This window comes from Bubalus kerabau, chromosome 6 (assembly GCF_029407905.1).
Source record: "Bubalus kerabau isolate K-KA32 ecotype Philippines breed swamp buffalo chromosome 6, PCC_UOA_SB_1v2, whole genome shotgun sequence".
In the NCBI taxonomy this organism is placed as follows: Eukaryota; Metazoa; Chordata; class Mammalia; order Artiodactyla; family Bovidae; genus Bubalus; species Bubalus kerabau.
In genome coordinates, this window is record NC_073629.1 from 3,760,187 (window position 1) to 3,786,854 (window position 26,668).

Consider the following 26,668-nt stretch of genomic DNA (forward strand, 5'->3'; position numbering starts at 1 on the left):
CAAATTCAGCTTCTTCAGCATTACTGGTTGGGGCATGCTGCTTCTGCTGCTGCTAAGTCACTTCAGTCGTGTCTGACTCTGTGCAACCCCACAGATGGCAGCCCACCAGGCTTCCCCGTCCCTGGGATTCTCAAGGCAATAACATTGGAGTGGGTTGCCATTTCCTTCTCCAATGCATGAAAGTGAAAAGTGAAAGTGAAGTTGCTCAGTTGTGTCCAACTCTTAGCGACCCCATGGGTTGGGGCATAGACTTGGATTATTCTGATACTGAATGGTTTGCCTTGGAAATGAACAGAGATCATTCTGTCATTTTTGAGATTGCATCCAAGTACTGCATTTTGGACTCTTTTGTTGACTATGATGGCTACTCCATTTCTTCTAAGAGATTCTTGCCCACAGTAGTAGATCTCATGGTCATCTGAGTTAAATTCACCCATTCCAGTCCATGTTAGTTAGCTGATTCCTAGAATGTCGATGTTCACTTTTACCATCTCCTGTTTGACCACTTTCAATTTGCCTTGATTCATGGACCTAACATTCCAGGTTCCTATGCAATATTGCTCTTTACAGCATCGGACCCTGTTTCTATCACCAGTCCCATTCACAACTGAGTGTTGTTTTTGATCTGGCTCCATCCCTTCATTCTTTTTGGAGTTATTTCTCCACTGATCTCCAGTAGCACATTGGGCACGTCCAAGGTCAGGGGAGGCAGCCGAGAAGAGCTACCCCATCTCCAAGGTCAGGGGAGGCAGCCATGAAGAGATATCCCGTCTAAGGTAAGGAGCGGTGGCTGCACTTTGCTGGAGCAGCCGTGAAGAGATACCCCACGTCCAAGGTAAGAGAAACCCAAGGCAGCAAAGCTGCTTAAGTCTTCTGCATTTTTGTTGCTAAGGGTGTCCTCCATTTGTACCTATGCAAGCAGATCTTAGCACACACATGCAGAAAATTAGATTCATCTTTATTAACTTTCATAATCTTAAATTTAGTCTGTCACTTGGTGGCTCAGACTGTAAAGTGCCTGCCTACAATGTGGGAAACCCGGGGTTCAATCCCTGGGTCGGGAAGATCTCCTGGAGAAGGAAATGGCAATCCACTCCAGTGCTCTTGCCTGAAAAATCCCATGGATGGAGGAACCTGGTAGGCTACAGTCCATGGGGTCGCTAAGAGTAAGACATGACTGAGCAACTTCACTTTCAGTTTTTAACTATTAGAATCAGTCTTCAGTAGAGATTTAAAAAAAAAATCCAATTGTCATTCTATATATTAGCAAGTGATAAGAGAATCTTATATCCCAACTAGCACAAAAAGACTTTCCTTCAAGCCTCAGGTGTTCACTGCCGTGGCATGATTGTGGGGGGCCTTCCCAGGTGGCTCAGTGGGCATGATTACAAATATTTTCACAATTAGACATTTTCTCAGCTCACACCTTAAGTAAAGATCTTCTGGCAGGGTAGAAGAGGTGCTTAATACCTATGGCCCCTCACTCATGTAGTAGGAACAGGATACTTATATTTTAGATAAAGACTCAAAAAGAATTAAATGATAGAGTCAGGGTTAGATATGAGGCTCACGCCAGCTAAGATTTTATTCAAGAAAAAAAATGTAACTGAAAATAAAAGTCACTCAAATGAATGAGAGTTTCCAAAAACCCTATAATTCTTCAATGGCAGCTCTTGCACCCGCTGTTCAAGCCGGTTCTAACCCAACCAAGATGCTGGAAGGCAGAGCACACAGTGGTGCCCATCAGGCCAATGAGGGCGATGAAGCTCAGGGCTCCCCGCTGCCGCTTTCTGGGTTCTAAAAGAAAGAGGAAGGAACAGAAGTTACTGGGGACGCTCCACAATTACAATGCTGTCAACATCCAGCAGCCATTCTATCAAGGCACTTGGGGTTGTACGTTAGACCATTTAGTCTTAAGAGGTCAGCCAACTCTTTAGCCTGCGCTGGCAACTGTCAGATACTGCATGTAACGTTGTCACAACAGGATTGGACTTTAAAACAAATTATAGGATAATAATTAGAGCACCTTTGCTTTAGGATCTTTGGGAACTTCTTTCCTCTTCCAAAAGGTAAGCACAGACAGAAGAGTCTCTTCCCCACTTGTCTCTCAGAAACACCGTTTATAGTACAGCTGAGGAGCAGATCTGAAGTCTGACTGCCTGGGTTTGAATCCTGGCTTTCTAGTGTACACTTAGTAGCTCTGAGACCTGGAGTCTTAATCTTTCTAAGCCTCAGTTTCCTCATCTATATATTAATACTATCTATGTCATGGAATTGTTATAGGGTTAAACAACATATGCTGAGGTCTTAGAACAGCAATAGACACATTGAAAATGTTCAATAAACATGAGCTTTGTTATTAAATTCTATTCAAAGGTTAACAGAAGGAAAGAAGATAACCAATCTTTCACCTTGGTTATCAAGTTACTTTGATAGCTACAGCTTGGTTATCAAGTTACAGAAAGACAAAGTAAATTGTTACTTTGCTTTTTGAAAAGCCTTGCTAAACAGGAAAGTACAGTAGGAGAAGATTTTAAATTTGTTTCCTTGGCAGACAGCAGCGTGTCCTTACCTCCTGTGTAATAGCCGTAAGCATAAAGGACTCGTCCAACGATCCAGGCCAAGCCCAAGCCAGAAACTACACGCTAAAATAGAAGGGCTCTGTCAGTGTTTTCATTCAAGAAACAGGCAGATGTTTATTAACATCTAGGATTGATTACACACTTTAATAAAAAGTTAACAATTTCACAGATCTGGTAAAATACTCCCTACCAAATGAGGGTAGAATGAAATTGTTTTCAGTCAGAAAAATCAAAGCACTGTGATCCTTCTATGAACTGCTCGCAGACCTGAGAGGTGATTGCTGGCCTGCCTTCTCCTCGGTAGGTGGGATGGCAGGAACCGCTGGGCTTGCCTTGGAGGAGTCAGGGTGCTAGAGCACAGTGATTCTGCTCTGGGAGCGGCAGGCCTAGGGGTTGCAGGGCAACAAGGAGAGGAAACCAATGGAAAGGCAGGACTGGGGGAGCAGCAATGTGAGCAGCGGCCTGGGCATTCCGTGCTGATGGCTGCTTCATCAGTGAGGGCCCCCAGAGGGCTCCGAGGGGCTACGCTGCGCCCTATGCCCAAGTGTGGGGCTCTCCCAGAAAAAGCCAGAGGGGGTGCTACGTTGTGAACCCCAGGATATGCAGTCTTGGGAGGGGACAGTCTCCCCGTTTCCAACACCCTTCAGAAGACAAAGGAAAAACTCATGTGAGATGGAAAAGTCCTTCCATTTGGCCGCCCTCCTGGGGTGACAATCCCTCTGGTCCAAAGGAGGCCAGGGAGAAGGAGAGAGGAGGTGTGAGGACGTGAGTCACTGAGTGCCGCTGTCCTCAAGCATCTTTCCAACTCAGCACTGTCATGAGTGGGGTGAGGTTCCTACTTCAGGGTTTTTATTTGTTTGTTTCCATGATTTTAGGGAGTGTTAAATATCGGTAGGAGTATGAAACAACTATAAATAAACACCCAGGCACATATGTCTCTATCTAGGAGGTCTGTAGTCTCATTAGGTTGCTCTGTAAACCCAGGAGCTGCGTTAGGCGCTTGTCCTCAGGGCAGTCTTAGGGTATTTTTAAAGAACTAAGCTCAAGGAACGGGATCCCGGGGTGCAGGACAGAAGCAGGGTTTGGGTGCAGAGCAGAGGCTTATGGAAGTCTCAGAACCCTAAATGTGAGGTACCAGTCCTCTGGTCACAACCCAGTGGAGGGGAAATCTGGCCCCTTGAAAGGAAAGTTTCTGTCCAAAGCAAGACCCAAACGGCAACTAACCAGAGAACCTTGCTTTATTTAGATAAGGTGCAGCGCAGACCAAATCCAGGGCTCACAGGGCCACAGCAGCCTACAAGGCGCCAAGGTGCCCCCTCGCCCCTGCCGTCACCCCCTGCCCACCACTGAAGCCGTGCTGCTCACTGTACACCAGGCAGACCAGACAGGCTCCTGCTCCAGGGCCTCCCCTGCCCATCTCCCGCCTGGGGGTGTCTGGAGACATGTGCTCCCTACCAACTGCCCAAGTGCCACCTTTGCTGCAAGGAATGCCTCCTGACTGCGCCCCTCAGCACTGGTCCCCCAGCATTCCCTTTCCACCATGCCCGCTTGTGTTTCCTCTGTGGGGAGCACCACTTTCTAATATACTACGTGATGCATGAAGCTGAAACTCCAATACTTTGGCCACCTGATGCGAAGAACTGACTCACTGGAAAAGACCCTGATGCTGGCAAAGATTGAAGGCGGGAGGAGAAGGGGACGACAGAGGATGAGATGGTTGGATGGCATCACCGACTCAATGGACATGGGTTTGGGTAAACTCCAGGAGTTGGGGATGGACAGGGAGGCCTGGCGTGCTGCAGTCCATGGGGTCGCAAAGAGTCGGACAGGACTGAGCGACTGAATTGAATTGACATGATGTATTGGGTTGGCCAAAAAGTCTGTTCAGGATTTTCTATAAGATGTGAAAAAACGCAAATGAACTCTTTGGCCAACCCAATACTTGCATTACTTTTTCATCTGTAACCCCAAGTAAGAGTCAGTGCATGAGACCAGGAATCTGTGCCTGTTTTGGTCACTGCAGTAAACTCAGGTGTCCAAGAAATTTCTGTTGCCTGAATAAATACAGCAAAGGAAAACTCGATAAACATGAGCCTCCTAGGAGCAGACAGTCCTACGGGTTCAAATTATGACTTTTTTACTCTAGTTATTTGATCTTGAGAAAGTTATACAATATTCAAGAGGCTTCTCATCTGTTAAAAAAAAAAACAAAACAGGAAAAATTCTACCTGCTTTAAGAAACTGTAAGAAGTAACAGAATTTAATTCTTTAAAATATATGGTGCCTAGACATCAAAGATGTTCATTGAATGTTCATTTCCTCTTCCCGCCCCAAAGACTCAGTGAATTAAATCTATTAAATCTAATCAGATGCCTCCCTCCTCCACCCCCACCCTGCCCCTGCAAAAAAAAACACTTGTGCTGTGCGTGCTCAGTACTTACTGGGTGGTAAACACCTCCAACAGCTAGAAAAAATAAGAAGGGAGGGTACACTTCCAACCTGGAATAGAAAGAAAAACTTTTTTTTAAGAAAAGCACCCTACTTAAGTACGTCCATGTAAAACTAAGACCTTTTTACATTCTTACTTGCCAAGTTAGAAATTTGAGACTAAAAATAATCATTGAGTAGAGGTGGAAGGCTGGACCACTAAGATCATCCACCTTCTTTTGCTTTGCTTGGGATTAGAGGTAACTCAGAAGACAGTGAGTCCAAGACCTCAGAGCTAACACAGTGAAGAGGTGAATTAGAGTCAACTTGCTTACAGAGCTCAAAGCCTGTCACCCCCTAGGCTGGGACATTCGGCATCACTTTAGAGTGGACTTGTTGCAAATACTGCAGAAGAGTACCTTAGCATTAAAGACATGTTGGGGGAGGGATGGAGTGGGAGGTTAGGGTTAGCAGATGTCAGCTATTATATGCAGAATGGATAAACAACAAGGTCCTATTGTGTAGCACAGGGAACTGAATTCAATAGCCTGTAGAAAACCGTCATGGAAAAGAATATAGGTATAACTAAATCACTTTGCTGAAAGTAACACAGCAGAAATTAACACAACAAGGTAAATCAACTTCAATTTAAAAAAAGAAATGGAAAGAAAAGGTTATCCAGTCTCTCACCATCCTAACAACTCTTAATTTTGCTTAATATTTATTTTAATCTGTTCATACACACATTATGTGATCCTTTTAATGAGTATCCATGATCATCATCCCAGTTACTCAGCAAACCAAGGGCTGAGGTGTAGGACAGAAAGCTCCCACTCTGCGGACGTCTCAGGAGCCCAGCAGGGCCAGCACTCACGTGTTCTGGTGAGCTCGCTGAATGCAGTTGAAGATGTGCCCGTTTTCAGGGTCGCTGCTGTACATGGTAGGGTACTGTTAAAACAAAGCGTGTGTGATCATATGGTCAAGTGCAGCACTCAGTGCTGAGAGTTAAAATCAGCCTTAAAGATAATGTATCCCAAAGCATCTTCTGTCATAACTTTGGTAGATGATCATTCAATTTCTGCTTAAATACATGCAGTGAGAGAGGTCTCATTCTCAGAGGCAGATTCAATATGGGTCTATTAATATCCAGAGCAAGGACAGATGTCTGTGCCATTCAAGGGGTGGAGGCAGCATGCGCCAAATTCAGTGCTCTTGTTGACATTATGCCATCACTGGTGGCTTTGAGATGCACTACGAGCAGTAACTGGGTCCCAAGAGTCAATCAGATACCACAGCCTTTAAGGTTCCCTTACTGGGGGAATGGAAATTGTGTGTGAGAATGTTAATGGATGTGTGCATTGAGAAAAAGAAACTAGACATGAGAACTTTAAAAGGAGTTCTGCTTAGGGAGCCTAATTATAATTATTCAACAGAGTAGACATTTAAAATTGCTCGCCAGGGACAGCTTCAGTAATTATCCCTTCTAGATTAGCTGGAACTAAAGGAAGCATTCAGCAGACCTTCCCCCTACGTCTAATGTCCAAGCACATTAGACGGGATAACCGTGGCACCACATGCTTCTTTTCTACTCTGGAGACAGGAAAATCACCAGAAGACATCGTTTTAAACAGGCGCACCAGAAAACAACTGCTATTTAACCCCCCTGTTTTAAAATTTTATTTATCTTTGGCCACACCTCAAAGGTTGTGGGATCTTAGTTACCTAACCAGGGATTGAACCCAGGCCCTCAGCAGTGAAAGCATGGAGTCCTAACCACTGCACCACCAGGGAGTTCCCTGTTTAACCTCCTTTAGAAAATAACTCTCTTCCCAGCAAAGAGCTCCAGACAAAAGCACACCTGGTTTTTCTACAGAAGAGACAAAAGAGAAACAAGACCAAAGAGACCCTCTAGCAGGGCCTGTACTTCTTTCTCTCCTCCCACCGGACAGGGGCAGAGCTTCTAACAGGAACGTCACTCGCACCGCTAGCATCTCAGCTCTGCCTCCGTGGCTGAAAACAGGTTCCTGCCCCGACACGCCTATAAGGGCACCACTGTGTTCCCACTCACCTCCACTTTGTACTTCTTGCGGGCCTTGGAAACATTGATGGCTAGATGAGTTACCATCAAGAAGCTGGCAGCACCAGTTAGAATCACGAAACCATATTCCTTAGAGAGGACGGCCATCCTGACTCTGTGGGAGAAAGGACACATTAGGGTGCCGCCCGGCAGCACGGGCGCTGTGCCGCAGGAGGTCTCAGGAGTGCGATGCTCTGTTACCAGTAAGTGCATCCCTACAGATCGAAAAGAGGTGTGAGTGATCTGATGGCTCTAAGAGGTAGTCAGAGATGTTAACCACCCAACAGAATCTTTACAAAAATGACTGAAGTCTGCAATATACGCACAGAAAAGTTCACGATCACATTCTCTTCTGTGCTGGAGTTCCTTTGATCAACACTGCATTTATGAGATTTATCTAAACCACTGCAGTGGTCATTGCCATAGGATGGTCTGGCTGCTAAAAACCACAATTTAAAAAAATATTTCATAAGGCAAAATGCTAAAAGATTACCAGAAGGAGACGGACAGACAAAAAGGGAAAAACAGAAAGAGAGAGAAAAACGGGGTATAAACCAGTAAGTGCACAATGACCCCTGGCTTTTGTTTGTCTGGTGGCACGGGGGACACGGGGGGCAGGGACCTCTAGGCCTCGCTTGGACCCTGAGGCACGTGCTAGTGCGGCAGCAGGAGCGTCACACTGGAAGGGAAGGCATGGTTTTTAGTGCTTCGAAAGCAGAACGGGGCTCCGAGCAGCTCTTGGAGAACCCAAGCTGCTACTGCTGCTAAGTCGCTTCAGTCGTGTCCGACTCTGTGCAACCCCATAGACGGCAGCCCACCAGGCTCCCCTATCCCTGGGATTCCCCAGGCAACAACCCTAGAGTGGGTTGCTATTTCCTTCTCCATGGAGAACCCAAGGTGTTCATCAAATCAATACTTCAAAACTAACCCCATGATGCGTCCTGGTGCCTGCAATGCCACTTACTTTGAAATGCATCAAAAATGACGATATAAGCTAATATAGCAAAATATTAATTCTAGAACCTGTGTTAGATATATGTATGATAAATGTACAATTCTTTCAACTTTTCTACATGTTTGAGAAATTTCTTAATGAATATTTGGAGGGAAAAAAAACTCATCTCAGCATTTTTCAGTCTTCGGCAGTTTCAGCTCTTTGAGTTCCTGTCCTGCCCCAGGAGGGAAAGAAGGAACGCCAAGGAGAGGAAAACTTGGTGGTTGGGAAGAAGCCCTAATAATGCTGCCTCCAACCTCTCTGAACTTTATCACCAGATGTCCAAAGAGCACGGCAGCATAAAGAGAAATAGCTACAAGGCTTCCCGAGCTCTCAGCTGCTGGCCCACCACGTGCACGGATGCCGCAGGCCGACAGCTCATGTGTGTTCTGCCCTCAGCTTAGAGCTTCCATCCCTGCTAACTGCCTGGCTACATCTCTCTCATAAGCCTGGGAGGGCTACCCTGCTCCAAAATGTTTCCAGTCATCCTCACTAACAACCCTACCAGATAGTATTCTCCCCATCTTCCAAAGAATGCCCAGAGGTTAAATAATGTTCCAAAGGTCTAAAAGAGAAAGTAGCAGAGTTGGGATTCAAATTTAGATTCTGATTAGGTTCCGATGTCCCCTTTCAATTCCACTTGACGATTCAGAGCTGAATTGACACTGGAGTCACAGTATCTTTCTCAGTGTGGAATCTGGGGCCTGTAAACAGCTCAGCTCTTTAAAAGTTTAAGTTTCCCTTACATCTGCAAAATATCATTTGAAAACAAAATCCTAAAATCTGCTCACCCCTCACCGTGTTTCACAATAATTTCCATCAGTTTCCCTTGCTATATTCTTTCTTCACCTGGAGCTGCTCACTGAGGGGTACCCACCACCCTCTTCTTTGGGACCGCAGACACATTCTGGAAAGGGCCATTCCCATGACTCAGCACCAAAGTCACCACCAGGTCAGCCTCTCCTGGGCCATCACATGTGGCTGCAGAGAGCAAGGAGTCTCTGGTTGCCCTCCAAGCTGCCCTGCCCTCATTCTCTTCTAGAGTTAGTCATTTTCAGAGTTTAGAAAATCAGCTTGGGGAGAAAGCTTTAGTAGTAGATAGTAAAACAAAAATACGGAGTGAATACCAAACACCTCTTTGAAAATTAAAATAAACACGACTACCTGATTACCCTGGAGTTCAACACATCTAGGCCAAACAGGCTATTGGAAATGAAGCTGTCTCTGACTTTGCCAAAAGCTGCCTGTTTAAGAATTATATGGTCAGGCTCAGCTGGTAAAGAATCCACCTCCAATGCGGGAGACCTAAGTTCGATCCCTGGGTTGGAAAGATCTCCTGGAGAAGGGAAAGGCTACCCATTCCAGTAATCTGCTCTAGAGAATTGCATGGACTGTATAGTCCATGGGGTTGCAAAGAGCGACTGAACGACTTTTATTTCACTGTCTGGTTTAAAGTTTCCAACCTGAAAGTCCATTCAGATCTCAGCTTTGGACGGCAGGCTGGGCTCCCTCACAGCCTGGGGTTACCTGGTGACTTTTCAGCATGCTTGTAATCTTCCCCCAAATCCCGTAAGTTCCATTTTACAGAAAAGGAAATAGAGGCACAGGTAGCAAGGTGAAGGCAGAGCTAAGGCCAGAACAGTCTGTAGAACTTTCCCCCGAATACTCCAACTAGCCCTGGCAAAACATTAGAATTCGTGGCCAAGTCACTGGCCTCTGTTTCTCTGGCCTGTAAGGGTTTGGGTAGAAGAAGGTAGGTGGCAGGACAGAAAAGCGCCTTTTGAGCATATGTTTCTACTGCAGGCAATGAACTTGGAAAGGCAACTGCTCAAAAATCTGCAATTTGGGGCTTCCCTGGTGGTCCACTGGCTAAGACTCCATGCTCCTAGTGCAAGGGACCCAGGTTCAATCCCTGGTCAGGGAACTAGATTTCACATACTGCAACTAAGAGTTCTAATGCTGCAACTAAAGATCCTGTATGCCGCAACTAAGACTCAGTGCAGTCAAATAAATAACTAACAAAGGCACCCCACTCCAGTATTCTTGCCTGGCAAATCCCATGGACAGAAGAGCTTGGAAGGCTGCAGTCCACGGGGTTGCTGAGGGTCGGACACGACTGAGCGACTTCACTTTCACTTTTCACTTTCATGCATTGGAGAAGGAAATGGCAACCCACTCCAGTGTTCTTGCCTGGAGAATCCCAGGGATGGGGGAGCCTGGTGGGCTGCCGTCTATGGGGTCGCACAGAGTTGGACATGACTGAAGAGACTTAGCAGCAGCAGCAGCACATAAATATTTAAGAAAATCTGCAATTAGAAATGAATGTTTACTACTGTGTTCCTCTTCCAAAATATAAATGCAGTTTCGGAGGACATGCTCAGGCAGTCACACCCTAATGAAAGTGCGTCTCCTCACACGCTGCTGTGGTGATAGGTACTGGGGGAAAAGGAATCGGGGTGGGGACAAGCAGAAGCAGGAGCAAGACCTTTGCAGGGCAGAGAATCTACATGAAGGGGGACCTAGAGTCTGATGCTAAAGTAGGTGGTTTGCAAAAGATGGTGTAATGGGTCAGGAAACTGTAAATGTGCCAGGGGCAGGAAGAGAGAGGAGGCCCTCCCCGAGGCTCTCCCTGCAGGGGCCATGGACACACCCGCACCAGTGCAGGAGCCAAGCCTGTTCAGCCCGCCCAGACTCCGCCATGCACTTTGACCCAGTGAGGAGCCCCGCTTCACAGGCGCAGCAGCCAGCACTTCCCAGCTGGTGTGATCAGGGCTAGAAGAGAGAGAGCGGCCAATTGTACCAGCTACTAAGCTCCCACGAGGGAGGGACCATGTTTGTCCAGCATCCTCCGTGCCAAGCACAGAGTGTGTGCTTATAGAAAGCTGTAGAATAAACGGAGCAAGCTGTAAGTCCAGGTGGCTTTCAAAATGATCCCTCCACTTGGCACAGTGCCTGGCATAAAGTATGTGCCTAACCCATGTCAGTTTCCTTTTTATCCCCCTTAAACTATCTACTGAAACAATGGAAGCAATTGGATGTATGAATTCCTGGAGAAAGAAATCAGAGCACAGAGAAAAGCTCTGTCACTATAGCTGATGAAGACACAAATCCCATGCGGATTGACAATGCTTACAGCTTGTCCTTTAAGAAAAGAATCCGTTTAATTCACTTAGGGGTCAAAAAAAAAATATCTTCATTTGATGAACCCCTATTTTCTGAGAAATCCAGGGCAGAGAGCTGGACACTCCCAACCTGTCGTGGGTTTGGGTGTGTGCACTGGGAAAGGGGAGGCACTTCAGCTCACAGCAGCCGTGTCCCAGGCAGCCCAGCCACACCCAAGGCGGGGCCACCCGCAGCTAGTAGATAGCTCCCACGGCACAGGCTTGAGAAGCTGATATGTGGAACACAAACCTCTCTTTGACAGGAGCACTCATTCGGACTGCACACCATGGTTCGTTGATTACATACCTGCTCTTTGTCACCAGCAACCCATATATCCACCCAGCGAGATAAGGTTCTTGGGGTGGGAACTCTGCCCTAGACTTTGCCTTCTACATGGTGACAGACACATATTGGTCCTTTTGGAACTGAACTTTCATGACCAGGGTAGATTACTCTGTAACTATCTTGGTTGTATAATAGCACTTGTTAATTTTCATGCAGTTTTCAAGGTTAGTCACACACCAGCTGTAAAGATTAAAATTTATGATCTGTACAAATAAAAATTTATTAGTTACTTTGCAGTGTTACATGCTTCTGGGGGACATGTAAAACAGAACCATCTGGAGAACAGCCTGAAAGCAGGTAGTACACTTTATACTGTTCGTATTTTAAAAATGTTCAAAAATTCTACTGGGAATCTATCCTAGGGTAGGAATCAGGAAGGCAAACAGATATGGTTCAAAGACTTCAGCACTGTTTATAACAGCAAAAACAGAAATGGAACAGATGTCCAAACAAAGAGGACTACCTAAATAAATAACATGGCCATAAAATAGAATAGAATAGAATCATCAAAAATAGTGAAATATTTCAGATGGTGAAACAGATTTAAAATACAGAGTGTTAGGTTAAAAAAAGACAACAAAGTGTATATCTTAGTTTTCTCAATAATAGAAAAATTAAAGAAGAAAATATCAAAATCATAAGCATAGTTATTTTTAGATGGCTAGATTAGATTTTCCTTTGTACCTTTCTAGAATGTCTAGAGGAGAAGGGAATGGCACCCACTCCAGTACTCTTGCCTGGAAAATCCCATGGATGGAGGAGCCTGGTAGGCTGCAGTCCATGGGGTTGCTAAGAGTCAAACACGACTGAGTGACTTCACTTTCACTTTTCACTTTCATGCATTGGAGAAGGAAATGGCAACCCACTCCAGTATTCTTGCCTGGAGAATCCCAGGGATGGGGGAGCCTGGTGGGCTGCCGTCTATGTGGTTGCACAGAGTCGGACACGACTGAAGCGACTTAGCAGCAGCAGCAGAATGTCTAAAATGAGCAAATATATGCCAAAAAGTTATATGAAAAATGGCCTAACAAAGACCTAAGCAGACATTTCTCCAAAGAAGACATACAGATGGCTAAGAAACACATGGAAAAATGCTCAACATCACTTATTAGAGAAATGCAAATCAAAACTACAATGAGGTTTCACTTCATACCGATCAGAATGGCCATGATCAAAAAATGTACAAACAATAAATGCTAGACAGAATGAGGATAAAAAAGGGAACCCTCTTGTACTGTTCATGGGAATGTAAACTGACAAAGTCACTCACTATGGAGAACAGTATGGAGATTTCTTTAAAAACTAGGAAACTACCATATGACCCAGCAATCCCATTATTGGGCACATACCCTGAGAAAACCACAATTCTAACAGACACATGTACCCCAGTGTTCATTGCAGCACTGTTTATAATAGCCAGGACACAGAAGCAACCTAGATGTCCATCGGCAGAGGAATGGATAAGAAAGCCATGGTACATATACACAATGGAATATTACTCAGCCATAAGAATGAACAAATCTGAGTCAGTTCTAGTGAGGTAAATGAACCTAGAGCCTGTTATACAGAGTGAGGTAAGTCAGAAAGAGAAAAATATCATATATTTATGAATATATATGGAACCTAGAAAAATGGTACTGATGAATCTATATGTAGGGCAGCAACAGAGATGCAGACAGGAAGGAGAGGGTGGAATGAACTTAGGAAGTAGCACTAAAACATATACATTGCCATATGTAAAAGAGATAGCCAGCGGGACTCTGCTGGCTGGCACAGGGAGCTCGACCGGTGCTCTGTGACACCTAGAGGGGTGGGGCGGGGAGGTTCACGATGAGGGGGACGTATGTATACCTATAGCTGATTCATGTTGATGGATAGCAGAAACCAACACAACATTGTAAAGCAATTATCTTCCAGTTAAAAATAAGTAAATTAAAAAAGAAACCAGCCAAAAAAATGGCCTGACAATAATTAGTAATTGAGGAGACAGAGGAACAGGCAGTATGTTATAATGGAGCCAAAGAGTCAGACCTGACTTTCAGCTTGAACCCTGTTACTTACCCACTGAGTGCAGAACACAGCCTTGCAGGTAAGGGTGCAGTTCTGAAATCAAATTGTCTGGGTTTGGAACCTGGATCTCATACCCCTAGCTGTGGGTCCTCAAGAAAATTACTCAGTGCTTTTCAGCAGCCTTGACCTCCTCGCCTGTTAACTGGAGATGATCATGGCACCTACCCCACTTCATATAATAGTTGTAAAGCTAAATAGGGACACTGTCTCTAAACACCCATCAAGCTACCTGCCACATAGTAAGTACTCAATGAATGTTATATATCAGGTTACATTATGTGTGCTAATGTTCCATTAACTGTCTTTGCCCTGATTCAGTGATAAAAGGCGATGTTTGAATATATGATGATAGGATACATTTAAGAATTTATAATTTTGAATTACCATTTTAAAAGAGCAAACATGCCCCTTTTTTCCAAACTCTTACTAGCCAGCCATGCTGTAATAGGTTATCTGACAAGCAGGAGTATCCAGAAGGAAGCAGGCTTCTAGTACAGACCATGGAAATCAGCAAACTCTAGTCATGCAAGCCCTCCCTGTAGCCAGACACCCTCATATTGCATGGGGCTGAGTGCGTGTTCATTTACTTGTCGGGTTCATTGCGTGCCTACTATGGCTGCTCCATGAGCCGGTGTAAGAAAGAAGATGATAAGCTGGATTTGGCCCCTGCCCTCAGGGAGCTCATGTTCTATTGCAGGAAGTAGGCAAATAAGAAAACAAATAGTCAATTCCAGATTTTTCCTTCATAGCAATGATCAGAAACCAAGTACAAAAACTGCCCACCAGGGACTTCCCTGGTGGTCCATTGGTTAAGAATCCACCTCTCAATCAATGGGATGTGGGTTTGATCCCTGGCTGGGGAACTAAGATCCCACATGCCGAGGGGCACCTAAGCCTGTACTACAACAAAAGATGCTATAACTAGGACCTGATGCAGCCAAAACAAATATTTTTAAAAACTCCTCTCAAAAATGAAACTAAATGGGTTGGGGAAAGGCAGAAATAGGACAGAAGTGTTTCTATTCTCTCCTCACGTAGTAACTACAGAGGTATTTGTTTCTAGTTAACTACTTCCTGGCACACTTAAGTCAAAACAGTTGAGAGAACATTAAACTGAAGGTTTAAAAAGAATTAGTTTTTCTTTTTATTTACAAAATTCTTGTGTCTTATTTAATGGCAGAAATCCTTTTGGGAATGTTTTTATTCCTAGCAGACTTGAATACCGTTTATGATTTGTCTTCTGCCATGGGAAAATCTAAGGAAGCACAGACAGTGAGAATTCTGGAGTTAAACTCATGTTCAGACCCCACCTCTGGGAGCTTGTGAATGTCATTTAATTTCTCTGCCAAATTGGAGAATACTATTTACTTCACAGGATGGTTTGAGGAGTTAAATGAGATAAGCTAGACTAAGCATCTGGTACAAACACTTATTAAATGCTGATCCAAACACAAAGACATATTGTACATCCTGGCAAGTATACGTATCTGTCCATCTATGTGAATACCTCCCAAATAAGGAGGATATCGACTTTTCTACAAATCAGTAATGCGCTCTGACTTAGGAATTAATTCTAATAGTTTGGGATAGATTCAAATTTGGCAAAAGGCGGGTCTATTAGATTCCTGACGTGGACAGCATAATGACAGAAGAAGTTAATTTCCTAGTGTGGACAGCATGAGAACATTTAATTCATTTATTCAACCATGATATACAAAGTGTCTATTCTATGCCAGGCACTGCTTAGGTGTGGGAGTATAGCAGGGGACAAGATGCAGTTCCTAGTCTCAACGCACTGACATTCTAATGACAGAAGACTGACAAGAAAGATGCCAAGTCAATCTGAGTGAGCAATGACTTTGTGTGTGTGTGTGTGTGTGTGTGCACGCGCGCGTGTGCATGGGGCTGCATCAGGTCATAGTTGCATCACGCAGGATCCTTCATTGTGGTGCACAGATTGTCCAGTTGTGGCATGCAGGCTTAACTGCTCCATAGCATGTGGGATCTTAGTTCCCCAACCAGGAATTGAACCTGCATCGCCTGCACTGCAAAGCAGATTCTTAACCACTGGACCGCCAGGGAAGTCCTCAGGAATGACGATTATGGAGAACATACAAGGCGGTGGTGAAAGGGGATGGGTGGGGGAGGGGGCTACTACAGCAGGATCGTCTGGGAAAGGTCGCTTTTCTGCAGCCAACATCTGCACTGACAGATGGATGTAGAAGAAACAGCCATGCAACACTGAGGAAAGAACATTCCAGTCAGAGGGAAGAGCAAGTGCAAAGAAAGGCTCTGGGGGAGGAAAGGCCTGGACTCCAGTGAATGGTGAGAACAGCTGGAGATAAGGTTAGAGAGTCAGGTCCAGACTATGAGAGGGTCTTTACACGTCATGTAACGTTTCAATACTTCCTGCTTCTCCCTTCAAGGGACTAAGATGAGATGAGTAGAAGAAGAAAGGGTATGCAATTGTTAAGTGTTAGCAGAGAAGCATCACTTTCCAAAGGGAAAGGTGTTTGATTAAGCAAACATGACCATCATTAACCACGTGAGCCTTGGGGTGGATTCAACTCCAAAGAGCTTTCAAGATATGAAAACAGAGCAGGAGTAGTAGAGACCCTAAAGATAAAGAAGAAAGAATTCTGAAAAGAAGTGGACCCCTCTGTGAAGAATCATGAACAGAATATGCCCTTGGCTTTGGTGAGGGGGACCCTGTGCGGCCAGGCTTTAGCGGAATAGTAGAAAATGGAGTCCATGTGTTGAAGGTCAAGAGACAAGTGGGCTGTAAGGGAATACATCTCGGGCAGCGCTCCCTCCTGAATTCGCTCCCACTGTCCAATCCCGCCAATACGGCCTGTGCAAGTCCTACCCCTTCCCAGGCAGCCGTTCTTCCCCGGACCCTCACCAGCCTCAGGCTCTACCTTTGGATGTTTGCATATTTTGAGAATACCTTAGAAACCATATTACTCCTGTAATATACATATTAAAACAGCAGAATTTCTGCTTGTAACTTTTTTATTTATCAAAATGTTTATTACTGGCCAAACATAACTTTCTGAGCACATATCAGGTTGGAGGGAAAAAAACTAGGAAGCGTAGCTAAGCAGGTGGGTCATGGGACCAGACCAGTGGGCTTCTAGGGGGAGATCAGAAAACAGTGATGCCCTGGTGACAGGTGGGGCCTTGAAGTCTGCGGTGGAGGGAGCAGTACTTGGAGCAACAAGTCTTTGGTACAGCCAGTGAATAGGCAGTGGATTTTTAAAAAGCCACAAGGCACCACTGTCAAGTCTCACTTTAGGACTGATCAAGCTTGGACTTAAAATGAGGCTGTGTTGTCTCACCCCTAGAAGATATGCTCTTCTGCAGTGCCTGAGTTCATGGGGTTCATTATGCTATCTGGCTAAGGCACTCTCCTCCAGGAATGACTGACTGATTCTCCTGGAAACACCACCACTGAAGTGCTTTACTTCACTATTTCCTCCGATTCCCGCTTCTGCCACCACTCCCCTTATCTCACTGGGGCAGGGGTTCCTTCAGTTACAAAAGGATTAATCAGAGAACTTCCTGAACTACACCCAGCAGAGTACTCCTGGGGTAAAGCTCTCCTTCACTATTCACTCCACTCCCTCTGAGCTGCCAATAGAAATTCCCCAGGCACAATCAGCGGTGCACAAATGGAACAAAAGGCAAGCCGGAGCACTGGGCAACGGTCTCAAATAATTTATGACTTTTGAGCCATGAAGTTAAAACAACTTATCTTTTACTAAATGTAAATCAAGCAAATATTTCACGGGAGAGAGGATTTCAACTTTCAACTCTCTCTTTGCCCTCAAACAAATAAATAAAAGCCAGAGTGGGCAATGGTAACCCCTACTTCCATTTGCAAGATTGCTCTTCTCCATCGGTACAGCAATTTCTCCACAGTTTTTATTATTATTATTATTATTATTCTTGTTAATGCATCAGGACTGGGACAAGGCTAGAGCCCTGACAGCTGACTTGGTGCCATCCCCCAGTATTTCATTAAAATCCTTATTTGTCTGCCTGTGCTATTAATCCAATCTTCCTTACTTTACATTTTACATGGTATTTTTTCATGAGAATACTACAAGGATGGTAACTTAAAGGGCTTCATCTGACCATATCAAATGGACTTCTATGAGTACCCAGCCTGGGAGGTGGTTCCAAAAAATCGGAAGTTGTGGCAGAGGTCTACTCAGCCTATACCCTTTCAATGAAGTAGTTGTCCAGCCTCGTTTCTGCCTCCAAATATATCTACAAAGGAAAAGGCCTCAAAATTATTTCCAGGCAAGACAGCTGTGCCCATATAAAGCTACATGGAGAAAGTTAAGAGCCTGGAGAGAAGTAGCACAAAAGTAATTCCCCATTTCCATGATGGGAGAGGAAAAAAAGAGAGTTTCTTTGGGCTCATCCTACATTTTCAAAATGCCAGTCTGGTAACTTCTATGCTAAACAGATGGTAAAATTTGTTTGAGAGTCAACATTTCAAATGGCAGCTACATTTTAAAAGGAAGACATGGACAGTTAAGAGAAGGAAATCAAAACTATTCTCCACAATTGCTTTGCATATTCAGTAGACATTTCTCCAAGGGCTAAAAATGAAGTCAGTTGAATAGGCAGACCATCACATCTCCAGCCTCAATTATTAATTCAAGTGAGGCAAACAGCAGAGGCAGATCACAAAGTGGTTCTCTCCCAGTTTCTCACATTCTTTAATTCCTCATCAACACTGCTGGCAGAACACTCAGAAGGTGGAAGGCAGCTGTAAGTTAGGGGAATGGAAGAGCTGTCTTTTTAAGAGAGAAATGTCCTACAATCCAAATCTATTCCATTGAAGATTAAGTAGCCACAGCTTGGAATATAAAATATTCAAGTTCCACATGTCACTAAAAAAAAAAAATACTTATTTATCTTTTTTAGCTGTGCTGGTCTTTGTTGCTGTGCAGGCTTTCCCTAGTTGTGGCAGGCAGGGGGCTACTCCATAGCTGTAGTGTACGGACTTCTCGTTGCAGTGACTTCTCTTGTTGTGGAGCATCAACAGTTACGACCTGTGGGCTCAGTCGCTGCAGCTCCTGGGCTCTAGAGCTCAGGCTCAGTAGTTGTGGGGCAGTGGGTTTAGTTGCTCTGCAGTCATGTGGGATCCTCCTGGATCAGGGATCGAACCCATGTCTGCTGCATCGGCAGGCAGATTCTTTACCGCTGGGCCATAAGGAAGCCTCACATATGTCATTTTAATTCCAATGTTTTGGTGAACTGTCAGTGCTGAGGACAAATGGCTATACCACTATACTCGCTGGGAGCAGGAGAGGGGCTGGTGAAGGACCAGCTTGATGCTGACGTCTGAGTGAATGCTTCCTGGTTATGTTGGATGAGCCTGCACTGACAGTCATAATCTGTTAAGGTCAAAGCAAATTACTTGCTCTCTTCTTCTCTGGACTCTGACTTCAGCGTGAAAACACACTGAACACACACGCGGAGTAGAATTGCCCTTGGGAAGAACCACAAAGTCAGCTCTTCAGGAATCGAAGAATACTAGATTGTAAGACTGAACAAATCCTGGGTTCCCTTGTTTGTGCAATGATGAATTCTCCCAAACAGAGTCTTGACCCAAGAATTCTTGACCCTATGGGCGAGAGTTCCCTGATGCGCTGACCTAGAAGCCTTGAGCCACCATGGACCATCTGGAGCCCAGCCTCCAGGGAGGCGTGATCCTAGGGACAGGCTGCAGAACATGTCCCATGGTCTAAGGGCACCAACCTCAGAGGATGGGGGGAGAACAGGGAGAAGTCATGGGACGCAGAAGAGAATAAAACTCTTGTAACAACGCATTCCCCCGATGCTGGGAGAGGCAAAGAGAGAAGAGGGTGGCAGAGGATGAGATGGTTAGATAGAATCACTGACTCAATGGACATGAACTTGAGAAAACTTCAGGAGATAGTGGAGGACAGGGAAACCTGGGGTGCTGCAGTCCATGGGGTTACAAAGACTGAACAACAACAATGCATTCAAGGGGGCTGATTTGATACAATCAATTCAAACAAACCATTTCATCAGATGGAATGCTCACTTTAACAAAGTCCACACTTACTACCTTCCTCAGTACGGCCTCAAGATGAGGCCTTCCCCGTGTTATCCCCTACTGAACGCTGGGCACCACGTGCAGTGCAGGGTCACAATGGTCATCAAGACAGAGAAAGGAGGTCCTGACATTCCAGAAAATGGAGTCAAAAGGAGGAAGACAACTTGGGAGGACCATGGAACAGGAGGGGAAGAGACTGAACTAAGGTCTCTGAAGGATGTGATGTGAGATGATAGTAGATAGTAGATAGTAGAGAAATAGATAGTAGATAATAGATAGTAGATAGATAGTAGAGAAAACAACAAGTACACAGGCACAAAGGAAAGGGCTTCACTTGTATAAGGGAGAAAAAGGAGACCAGTGCTGGCTGGAGGGTAGTGATATAGACTAGACGAAGAGTGGTAGGAAAAATCAACGATTATTAATAACATTATTATTAGGGCATATATTATTTACTGTGTGTCAAACACGGTTCTAAGTAGTTCATCAGTATTAACTCATCTAAATCCTCACAGCATCCCTATGATATATTATTACTCCATTTTGCAGATGAGGAAACTGAACATGAGAAGGTTAAGTCATTTGCCCAGGACACGCAGCTATCACGGAGAAAGCCTGGATTCACACACAGCCAGGCGGTCTGGCTCGAGAGTCATGCTCTAAACCCTTGGCTATATATCCTTTCTCAACAAGGTTGGGGAGCAAGTTTGATCACACTTAACCTCTTCAGAACTTTGCTACTTCCCCAGACCCTCTCCTGAGGATAAAATATATTAATGAGAATAGAAAGCTAATAATTAACTCCAAGTCTGTGACTGATTAAAGCCTGAGAGCTTTCTAATTGGAAGAAGAAAAAAACTTGGAAAAGGTCCAAGTTTGGGGTTTTTTTTTCCTTTCTTTTTAATGAGTGTTAGCACTGCAGTTGGAGAAGGCAATGGCCACCCCACTTCAGTACTCTTGCCTGGAAAATCCCATGGACGGAGGAGCTTGGTAGGCTCCAGTCCATGGCATCGCTAAGAGTCAGACACGACTGAGTGACTTCATTTTGACTTTTCACTTTCATGCATTGGAGAAGGAAATGGCAACCCACTCCAGTGTTCTTGCCTGGAGAATCCCAGGGACACGGGAGCCTGCTGGGCTGCCGTCTATGGGGTCACACAGAGTCGGACACGACTGAAGCAACTTAGCAGCAGCAGCAACTATGTATGACAAGAGGAGATATTACAGGAAAAAAAAACCAAAAAACCTCTAATCTTTCAGGTGTACAGGTTTGTAAGCAGCAAAGCAGCACAGAAATTAGCACTTCTTTTTTATATCATGATTCCCATACAACCTGTCCCTTAATTAGCATTATATAGGAACGGAGGGGAAGAATGAAACTAAGCTCTGACTTCCTGAAGAGGAAAAAAAAAACCTCTAATGAGTCACACTGATACCACTTGGACTTTCCATCACAAGAAATGTGGGTGGACTGTAGTTAATTCTTAGCAGTTGCTGAGTTCCCGTGAGTCTCCATTCAGAGTCAATCTGAATGGAGGAGCTGCACAGGCGGCAGCGCTTGTCTGAAACAAGAGTCTAACTCTTCAAGGCCTGTGTGTACTTAGAAGGAAGCTGTGTCACAATCCTTCACATTTCTTAGGCTGGAGAAGTAAAAAAAGCATATAGATAAAAATAAATTTCTTAGGCTGTTAAATAAAACAGATTGAATTAAGGCACCAAAATATTAGAATACAAGTTCCAGTTAATGAGTAGGTGGACTCAAGAAAGAACTCAGAGGGTAACAGAGGATTGATGATTCTAAATCCTTAAATCCTTAAAGGTATTTGCAAATATATTTGGAAGGTAGTATAACTTCCCCATGGAAAATAGGTAGACAACATAAGAGACAGGGCAATACAAAAATTCTATTTTACATAGTAGTAACCTACCTGGTAACTTCTGAATTCTTCTTTTTCAAAAGGATGGTATACTCATAAGTAGTATTATAGGTATACTCATAAGTAGTATTAATGAAACCAGTTGCAAAAAACCATAGCAGTATATTCTTTAAAACAAAAATTGCTTTTAAAAAAGGTAAATGGCTCATGATCAATTGTGCTTGACAAGGCTGTTCTGAATACAGATTCAGAATATTTAAATAGAAATAAAGGTTCCAAAAAGGAAAAGGAGTATGCCAAGGCTGTATATTGTCACTCTGCATATTTAACTTACATGCAGAGTACATAATGAGAAACGCTGGGCTGGAAAAAGCACAAGCTGGAATCAAGACTGCCAGGAGAAATATCAATAACCTCAAATATGCAGATGACACCATGCTTATGGCAGAAAGTGAAGAGGAACTAAAAAGCCTCTTGATGAAAGTGAAAAGTGGAGAGTGAAAAAGTTGGCTTAAAGCTCAACATTCAGAAAACAAAGATCATGGCATCTGGTCCCATCACTTCATGGGAAATAGATGGGGAAACAGTGGAAACACTGTCAGACTTTATTTTTGGGGGCTCCAAAATCACTACAGATGGTGACTGCAGCCATGAAATTAAAAGACACTTACTCCTTGGAAGGAAAGTTATGACCAACCTAGCTAGCATATTGAAAAGCAGAGATATTCCTTTGCCAACAAAGGTCCGTCTAGTCAAGGCTATGGTTTTTCCAGTGGTCATGTATGGATGTGAGAGTTGGACTGTGATGAAAGCTGAGCGCCAAAGAATTGATGCTTATGAACTGTGGTGTTGGAGAAGACTCTTGAGAGTCCCTTGGACTGCAAGGAGATCCAACCAGTCAGTCCTGGGTGTTCTTTGGAAGGAATGATGCTAAAGCTGAAACTCCAGTACTTTGTGGCTACCTCATGCGAAGAGTTGACTCATTGGAAAAGACTCTGATGCTGGGAGGGATTGGGGGCAGGAGGAGAAGGGGACGACAGAAGATGAGATGGCTGGATGGCATCACCAACTCGATGGACGTGAGTCTGAGTGAACTCTGGGAGTTGGTGATGGACAGGGAGGCCTGGCGTGCTGCGATTCATGGGGTCGCGAAGAGTCGGACAGGACTGAGCGACTGAACTGAACTGAACCGATAGGGAATATAGATTCCCTGGTGGCTCAGATGGTAAAGCGTCTGCCGCAAAAGGGGAGACCCGGGTTCGATCCCTGGGTTGGGAAGATCTCCTGGAGAAGGAAATGGCAACCCACTCCGGTATTCCTGCCTGGAGAATCCCAGGGACGGAGGAGCCTGGTAGGCTACAGTCCATGGGGTCGCAAAGAGTCGGACAGGACCGAGCGACTTCACTTCACTTCACAGGGAATATATTTAGATATTGCTATCTGTGCAGCTAGCACTAAATGACTTTTTCACAGACTGATTTGTCATTCACTTCATTCCAGATTTCTCCATGTAGGTTCAGCTCCTTTACTATTCTCCAGCTTAAGAGGTTCTCCTTCACGGACTGCATCTCTGCAGAACCCTAAACTGGCAGGATTAAGTCTAAATAAGGGGTAAGACTGCCCTTCTCCAGTTTTGTTCCTTATGTATGGAAAGTGAAGTGAGGTTGCTCAGTCGTGTCCGACTCTTTGAGACCCTATGGACTGTAGCCTACCAGGTTCCTCCCTCCATGGGATTCTCCAGGCAAGAGTACTGGAGTGGGTGGGTTGCCATTTCCTTCTCCAGGGGATCTTCCCGACCCAGGGATCGAACCCAGGTCTCCCTCATTCCAGGCAGACGCTTTAACCTCTGAGCCACCAGGGAAGACCCAAAGAGTGTGTTGCCTCCCCGTCGGGGAATCGAACCCCAGTCTCCCGCGTGACAGGCGGGGATATTCACCACTATACTAACGAGGATGGCGGCTATGTAAGCCCCCGAAATGCGGTTTCTATGATTGGACACAGTACCTCTACCAGTATCTGTTTTATATATAGTAACATCATTTGGGAGTGGGGTGGGGAATGGCTTGACAAAGTTTTCTATTTCTGTAACACTGTGTCAGGAGGGAAGCTTAACAGAATGTCTTCCCTGGCAGAAAGTATTTGTTTGGATTTTAGATATAAACGTATTAAATTCAGTTAAATTTAACTCCTGTGACAATAAACAATTCCCTGACTCGGGTACTATATGCTCATTACTGAATTGGTTGACCTAAATTAAGCACAGACTGTAATTTTGACCAGTAACCTTGGGCGCTTCCTAGAAACTGTAGACTCCCAATGATCTACAGATTTCCCATGGGGTGCCCTTGCTCCAGCTCCCACGGACAGAGAAATCTAACATCTGCGGCAATTCCACACGACCACGCCCAGGTCTACAGCACCTGCAAAGAGCCACACATCTGCAGGGCAGTTGGGAGTCCTTCCCTCCAGAACCCCTTTTCTCTGTTAGGGAATTAAAGCCACAAGCCCGAGGCTCTTCTCCTACCCACCCTCTTTGTCTCTGCTTTTCTTTTATCTCCTTTCCCACACTCTGGTGCCCGAAGCTACAATGTAGCGGTATACTTCATGAGGAAAGTGTTAGCAGAAGCCAGAACATCCGGGAATAAGCTACCAATCAGCCCCCAGGCCCTTCCACCGCCCTGCAGCTGCCCCCCCGCTGGGGCCCTAGGGCTCCCTGCAGCCACATCGGATGAAGGGCTCCTCTGAAATTCAAGACAGAATCTAAACGAAGATTCCGCCTCCTCTCTTGCTTTAAGGCGGCGGTAGGAAGTGACCCACTCGTAGGTTCCAATACAAACACGCGGAAAAACGTTTCTATGAGGCCGGAGGAAAATAAACACAATTCCCTGGGAGGCCCTCCCGGAAACTTCCTAGCAACACATGCACATCCGCAGCTGGCGCAGCGCTCGCAGGCCACTTTAAAAACCTGTGTCACCCATCAGGCCTGCACTGCCAGCTGCTCCTGCAGTGCCCTGCGCGCCCATCCTGTGCACCAGAGATGCGGTTGGCAAGGTCGGGTGGGCTCCGGGAGGCAGAAAGAAAGCGCCCGGGGTCCACACAGCTCAGGGAACGGGGGAGAGAAAAGGAAGTAACTGAGGAAGCGTTGACCTTGAGAATCTCCCTGAGTTTTAGATAGCGAGGCTAGCCTGACTTAGACGCTCCAAACTCACTACATCATAGGGAGGATGGAGGGCAAAGGGGATGCAAAGGTAGAAAAAAGAAGGGGGCCAGCGAGCGAGCCCCTATTCAGCTAGGGATGGCAGAGATATGGGCAGTGCCCAGCGCAGAAGCTGAAGTGCCCCCCGAGGCCCACCCTCTTCGCTGCCCACAGGGGCCGGGACTCACCTGGATCACCTTCGCTCGCCCGGTGCAGAATGCAATGCGCAGCGGAAGTGTAGGTGCGGCGTCCTTGGCCTCTATCAGAGTGGGGCGTGGCCCGGGGCAGTCCCCGCCCCAACCCCGGGCAGTACGAGGCCACACCCCCAAGGCAGGGCTCCCGGTGCCCGAGAGGGACTTCAGAGTACCACCCCCGGCCCCCTGGTTTTGAGCCAGAGTCTAAATTTTCCTCCTCCTTAAGGTTGTCTTCCTCTGTCCATGGAATTTTCCAGGCAAGAATACTGGAATGGATTGCCATTTCATTCTCCAGGGAGATTTAACCCTCCCACCCCCAAATACATTTATCTGTTTCTGCAAATGCCATCGTGGCCGCCTCCCTAAACTCTCCCAGCCAGTTCATATTTCTCGGGTTGCATTTGCTGCATGAAGTGAAATGGATTGCCATTTCCTTCTCCAGGGGAACTTCCCGACCCAGGCTGCACGGTAGGACCTTAATAATTTATCCCTAGCAGAGCCACCGTAGTCCGCTTCTAGGCGCTCTGCGGTGAGGGCGGAACCACAGGTTTGCACGGCGCGTGCGCGAAGTGGGAGGGCGCCCAAGCAGAGGTTGCCAGGGAGGGATGCGTATGTTCTGGCTGTGTTTAGTTTGGGGTAGGCGCTCACGGTCCCAGATTGCTGCATTCACCAGATGAAGGGTTTAGGGATGTTCGAGCCTGTGTGTTTCCCTAATATTGTTAGGTTTTCCAAAATCCGGCACTTAGCACTTCGAGCGTGATGGCCGCACCCGTTCGCCCCCATCTTCACACAAGCTGCCCGCTCGCCCGCTCCAGCTCTCCGGAAACGAGACCGCACAGCCTCAGGGACCCATAGATCCTTGATAGCGAATTTCTGCCCCAGTTAGGCCCTCTAGTCTGGGCATGGTGCGGTGAGATTTTAAGTGAGGGCTGCAGGCTGGGTCAAGCTGGAAAGAATGGAGCTTACTTGTAAGTGCTGTAAGCTCAGCTCCGGAACAGTCGACTGCAGAAAGCACCAATTTCCAGTTTTCACGTATCTTAAGTGGGCCCGTCACCCCTTTACTCTGGACACTCCACATCCTACTAGGGATCACCACATGTGGGCCAACCCTAGTGTCTCTTATGTAGGGGGTACTTCCTCTCTCAATGAGAGCCTGTGCTTCCAGGTCGAGGTGTAGAAAGGCTGGAATCTTGATCTTGGAAAGGCTCTGCTGCTGCTGCTAGGTCACTTAAGTTGTGTCCGACTCTGTGCGACCCCGTAGACGGCAGCCCACCAGGCTCCTGCGTCCCTGGGATTCTCCAGGCAAGAACACTGGAGTGGGTTGCCATTTCCTTTTCCAGTGCATGAAAGTGAAAAGTGAAAGTGAAGTCGCTCGGTCCTATCTGACTCTTAGCGACCCCATGGACTGCAGCCTACCAGGCTCCTCCATCTATGGGATTTTCCAGGCAAGAGTACTGGAGTGGGGTGCCATTGCCTTCTCCGTGGAAAGGCTCTAGGGTGGGTGTTTTAGTAATTTGTCGTATTCACGTACCTGGAAGTATTTTGAGGGCTCATAAAATAGTTACTATTGTTTCAACAACTTCCGACCAGTCTCACGCTTTCAGCTTCTTCAGTAAAGTGAAAGTGAAGGTGTTATTCGCTCAGTCC

The 26,668-nt window shown here is 45.7% G+C and overlaps 1 protein-coding gene and 1 non-coding gene across 2 annotated transcripts; both read right to left on the bottom strand.

Annotated features, from left to right (window-relative positions):
- Nucleotides 1-1,554: 1,554 nt before the first annotated feature.
- On the bottom strand, nucleotides 1,555-25,096 carry MGST3 (microsomal glutathione S-transferase 3). Its single transcript, XM_055587209.1, has 6 exons — nucleotides 25,016-25,096; nucleotides 7,078-7,199; nucleotides 5,884-5,957; nucleotides 5,024-5,081; nucleotides 2,573-2,645; nucleotides 1,555-1,797 (listed from the first exon to the last, which is right to left on the bottom strand). Exons 2-6 carry the CDS (start codon nucleotides 7,192-7,194, stop codon nucleotides 1,661-1,663), a joined length of 459 nt encoding a protein of 152 aa, XP_055443184.1. The 5' UTR covers nucleotides 7,195-7,199; nucleotides 25,016-25,096; the 3' UTR covers nucleotides 1,555-1,660.
- On the bottom strand, nucleotides 23,513-23,584 carry TRNAD-GUC (transfer RNA aspartic acid (anticodon GUC)). The gene has a single exon. It is a non-coding gene; the product is annotated as a tRNA-Asp (tRNA).
- Nucleotides 25,097-26,668: the final 1,572 nt, after the last annotated feature.

What these genes read in the sequence shown, in the direction of transcription:
- MGST3 (XM_055587209.1), bottom strand. Translation starts at nt 7,194, where the DNA reads ATGGCCGTCCTCTCTAAGGAATATGGTTTCGTGATTCTAACTGGTGCT. An exon ending in GCAAGAAGTACAAAGTGGAG is followed by an intron (nt 5,958 to 7,077) that starts GTGAGTGGGAAC and finishes TTGTTTTAACAG; the next exon opens with TACCCTACCATGTACAGCAG. An exon ending in TTGGAGGTGTTTACCACCCA is followed by an intron (nt 2,646 to 5,023) that starts GTAAGTACTGAG and finishes CTTCTATTTTAG; the next exon opens with CGTGTAGTTTCTGGCTTGGG.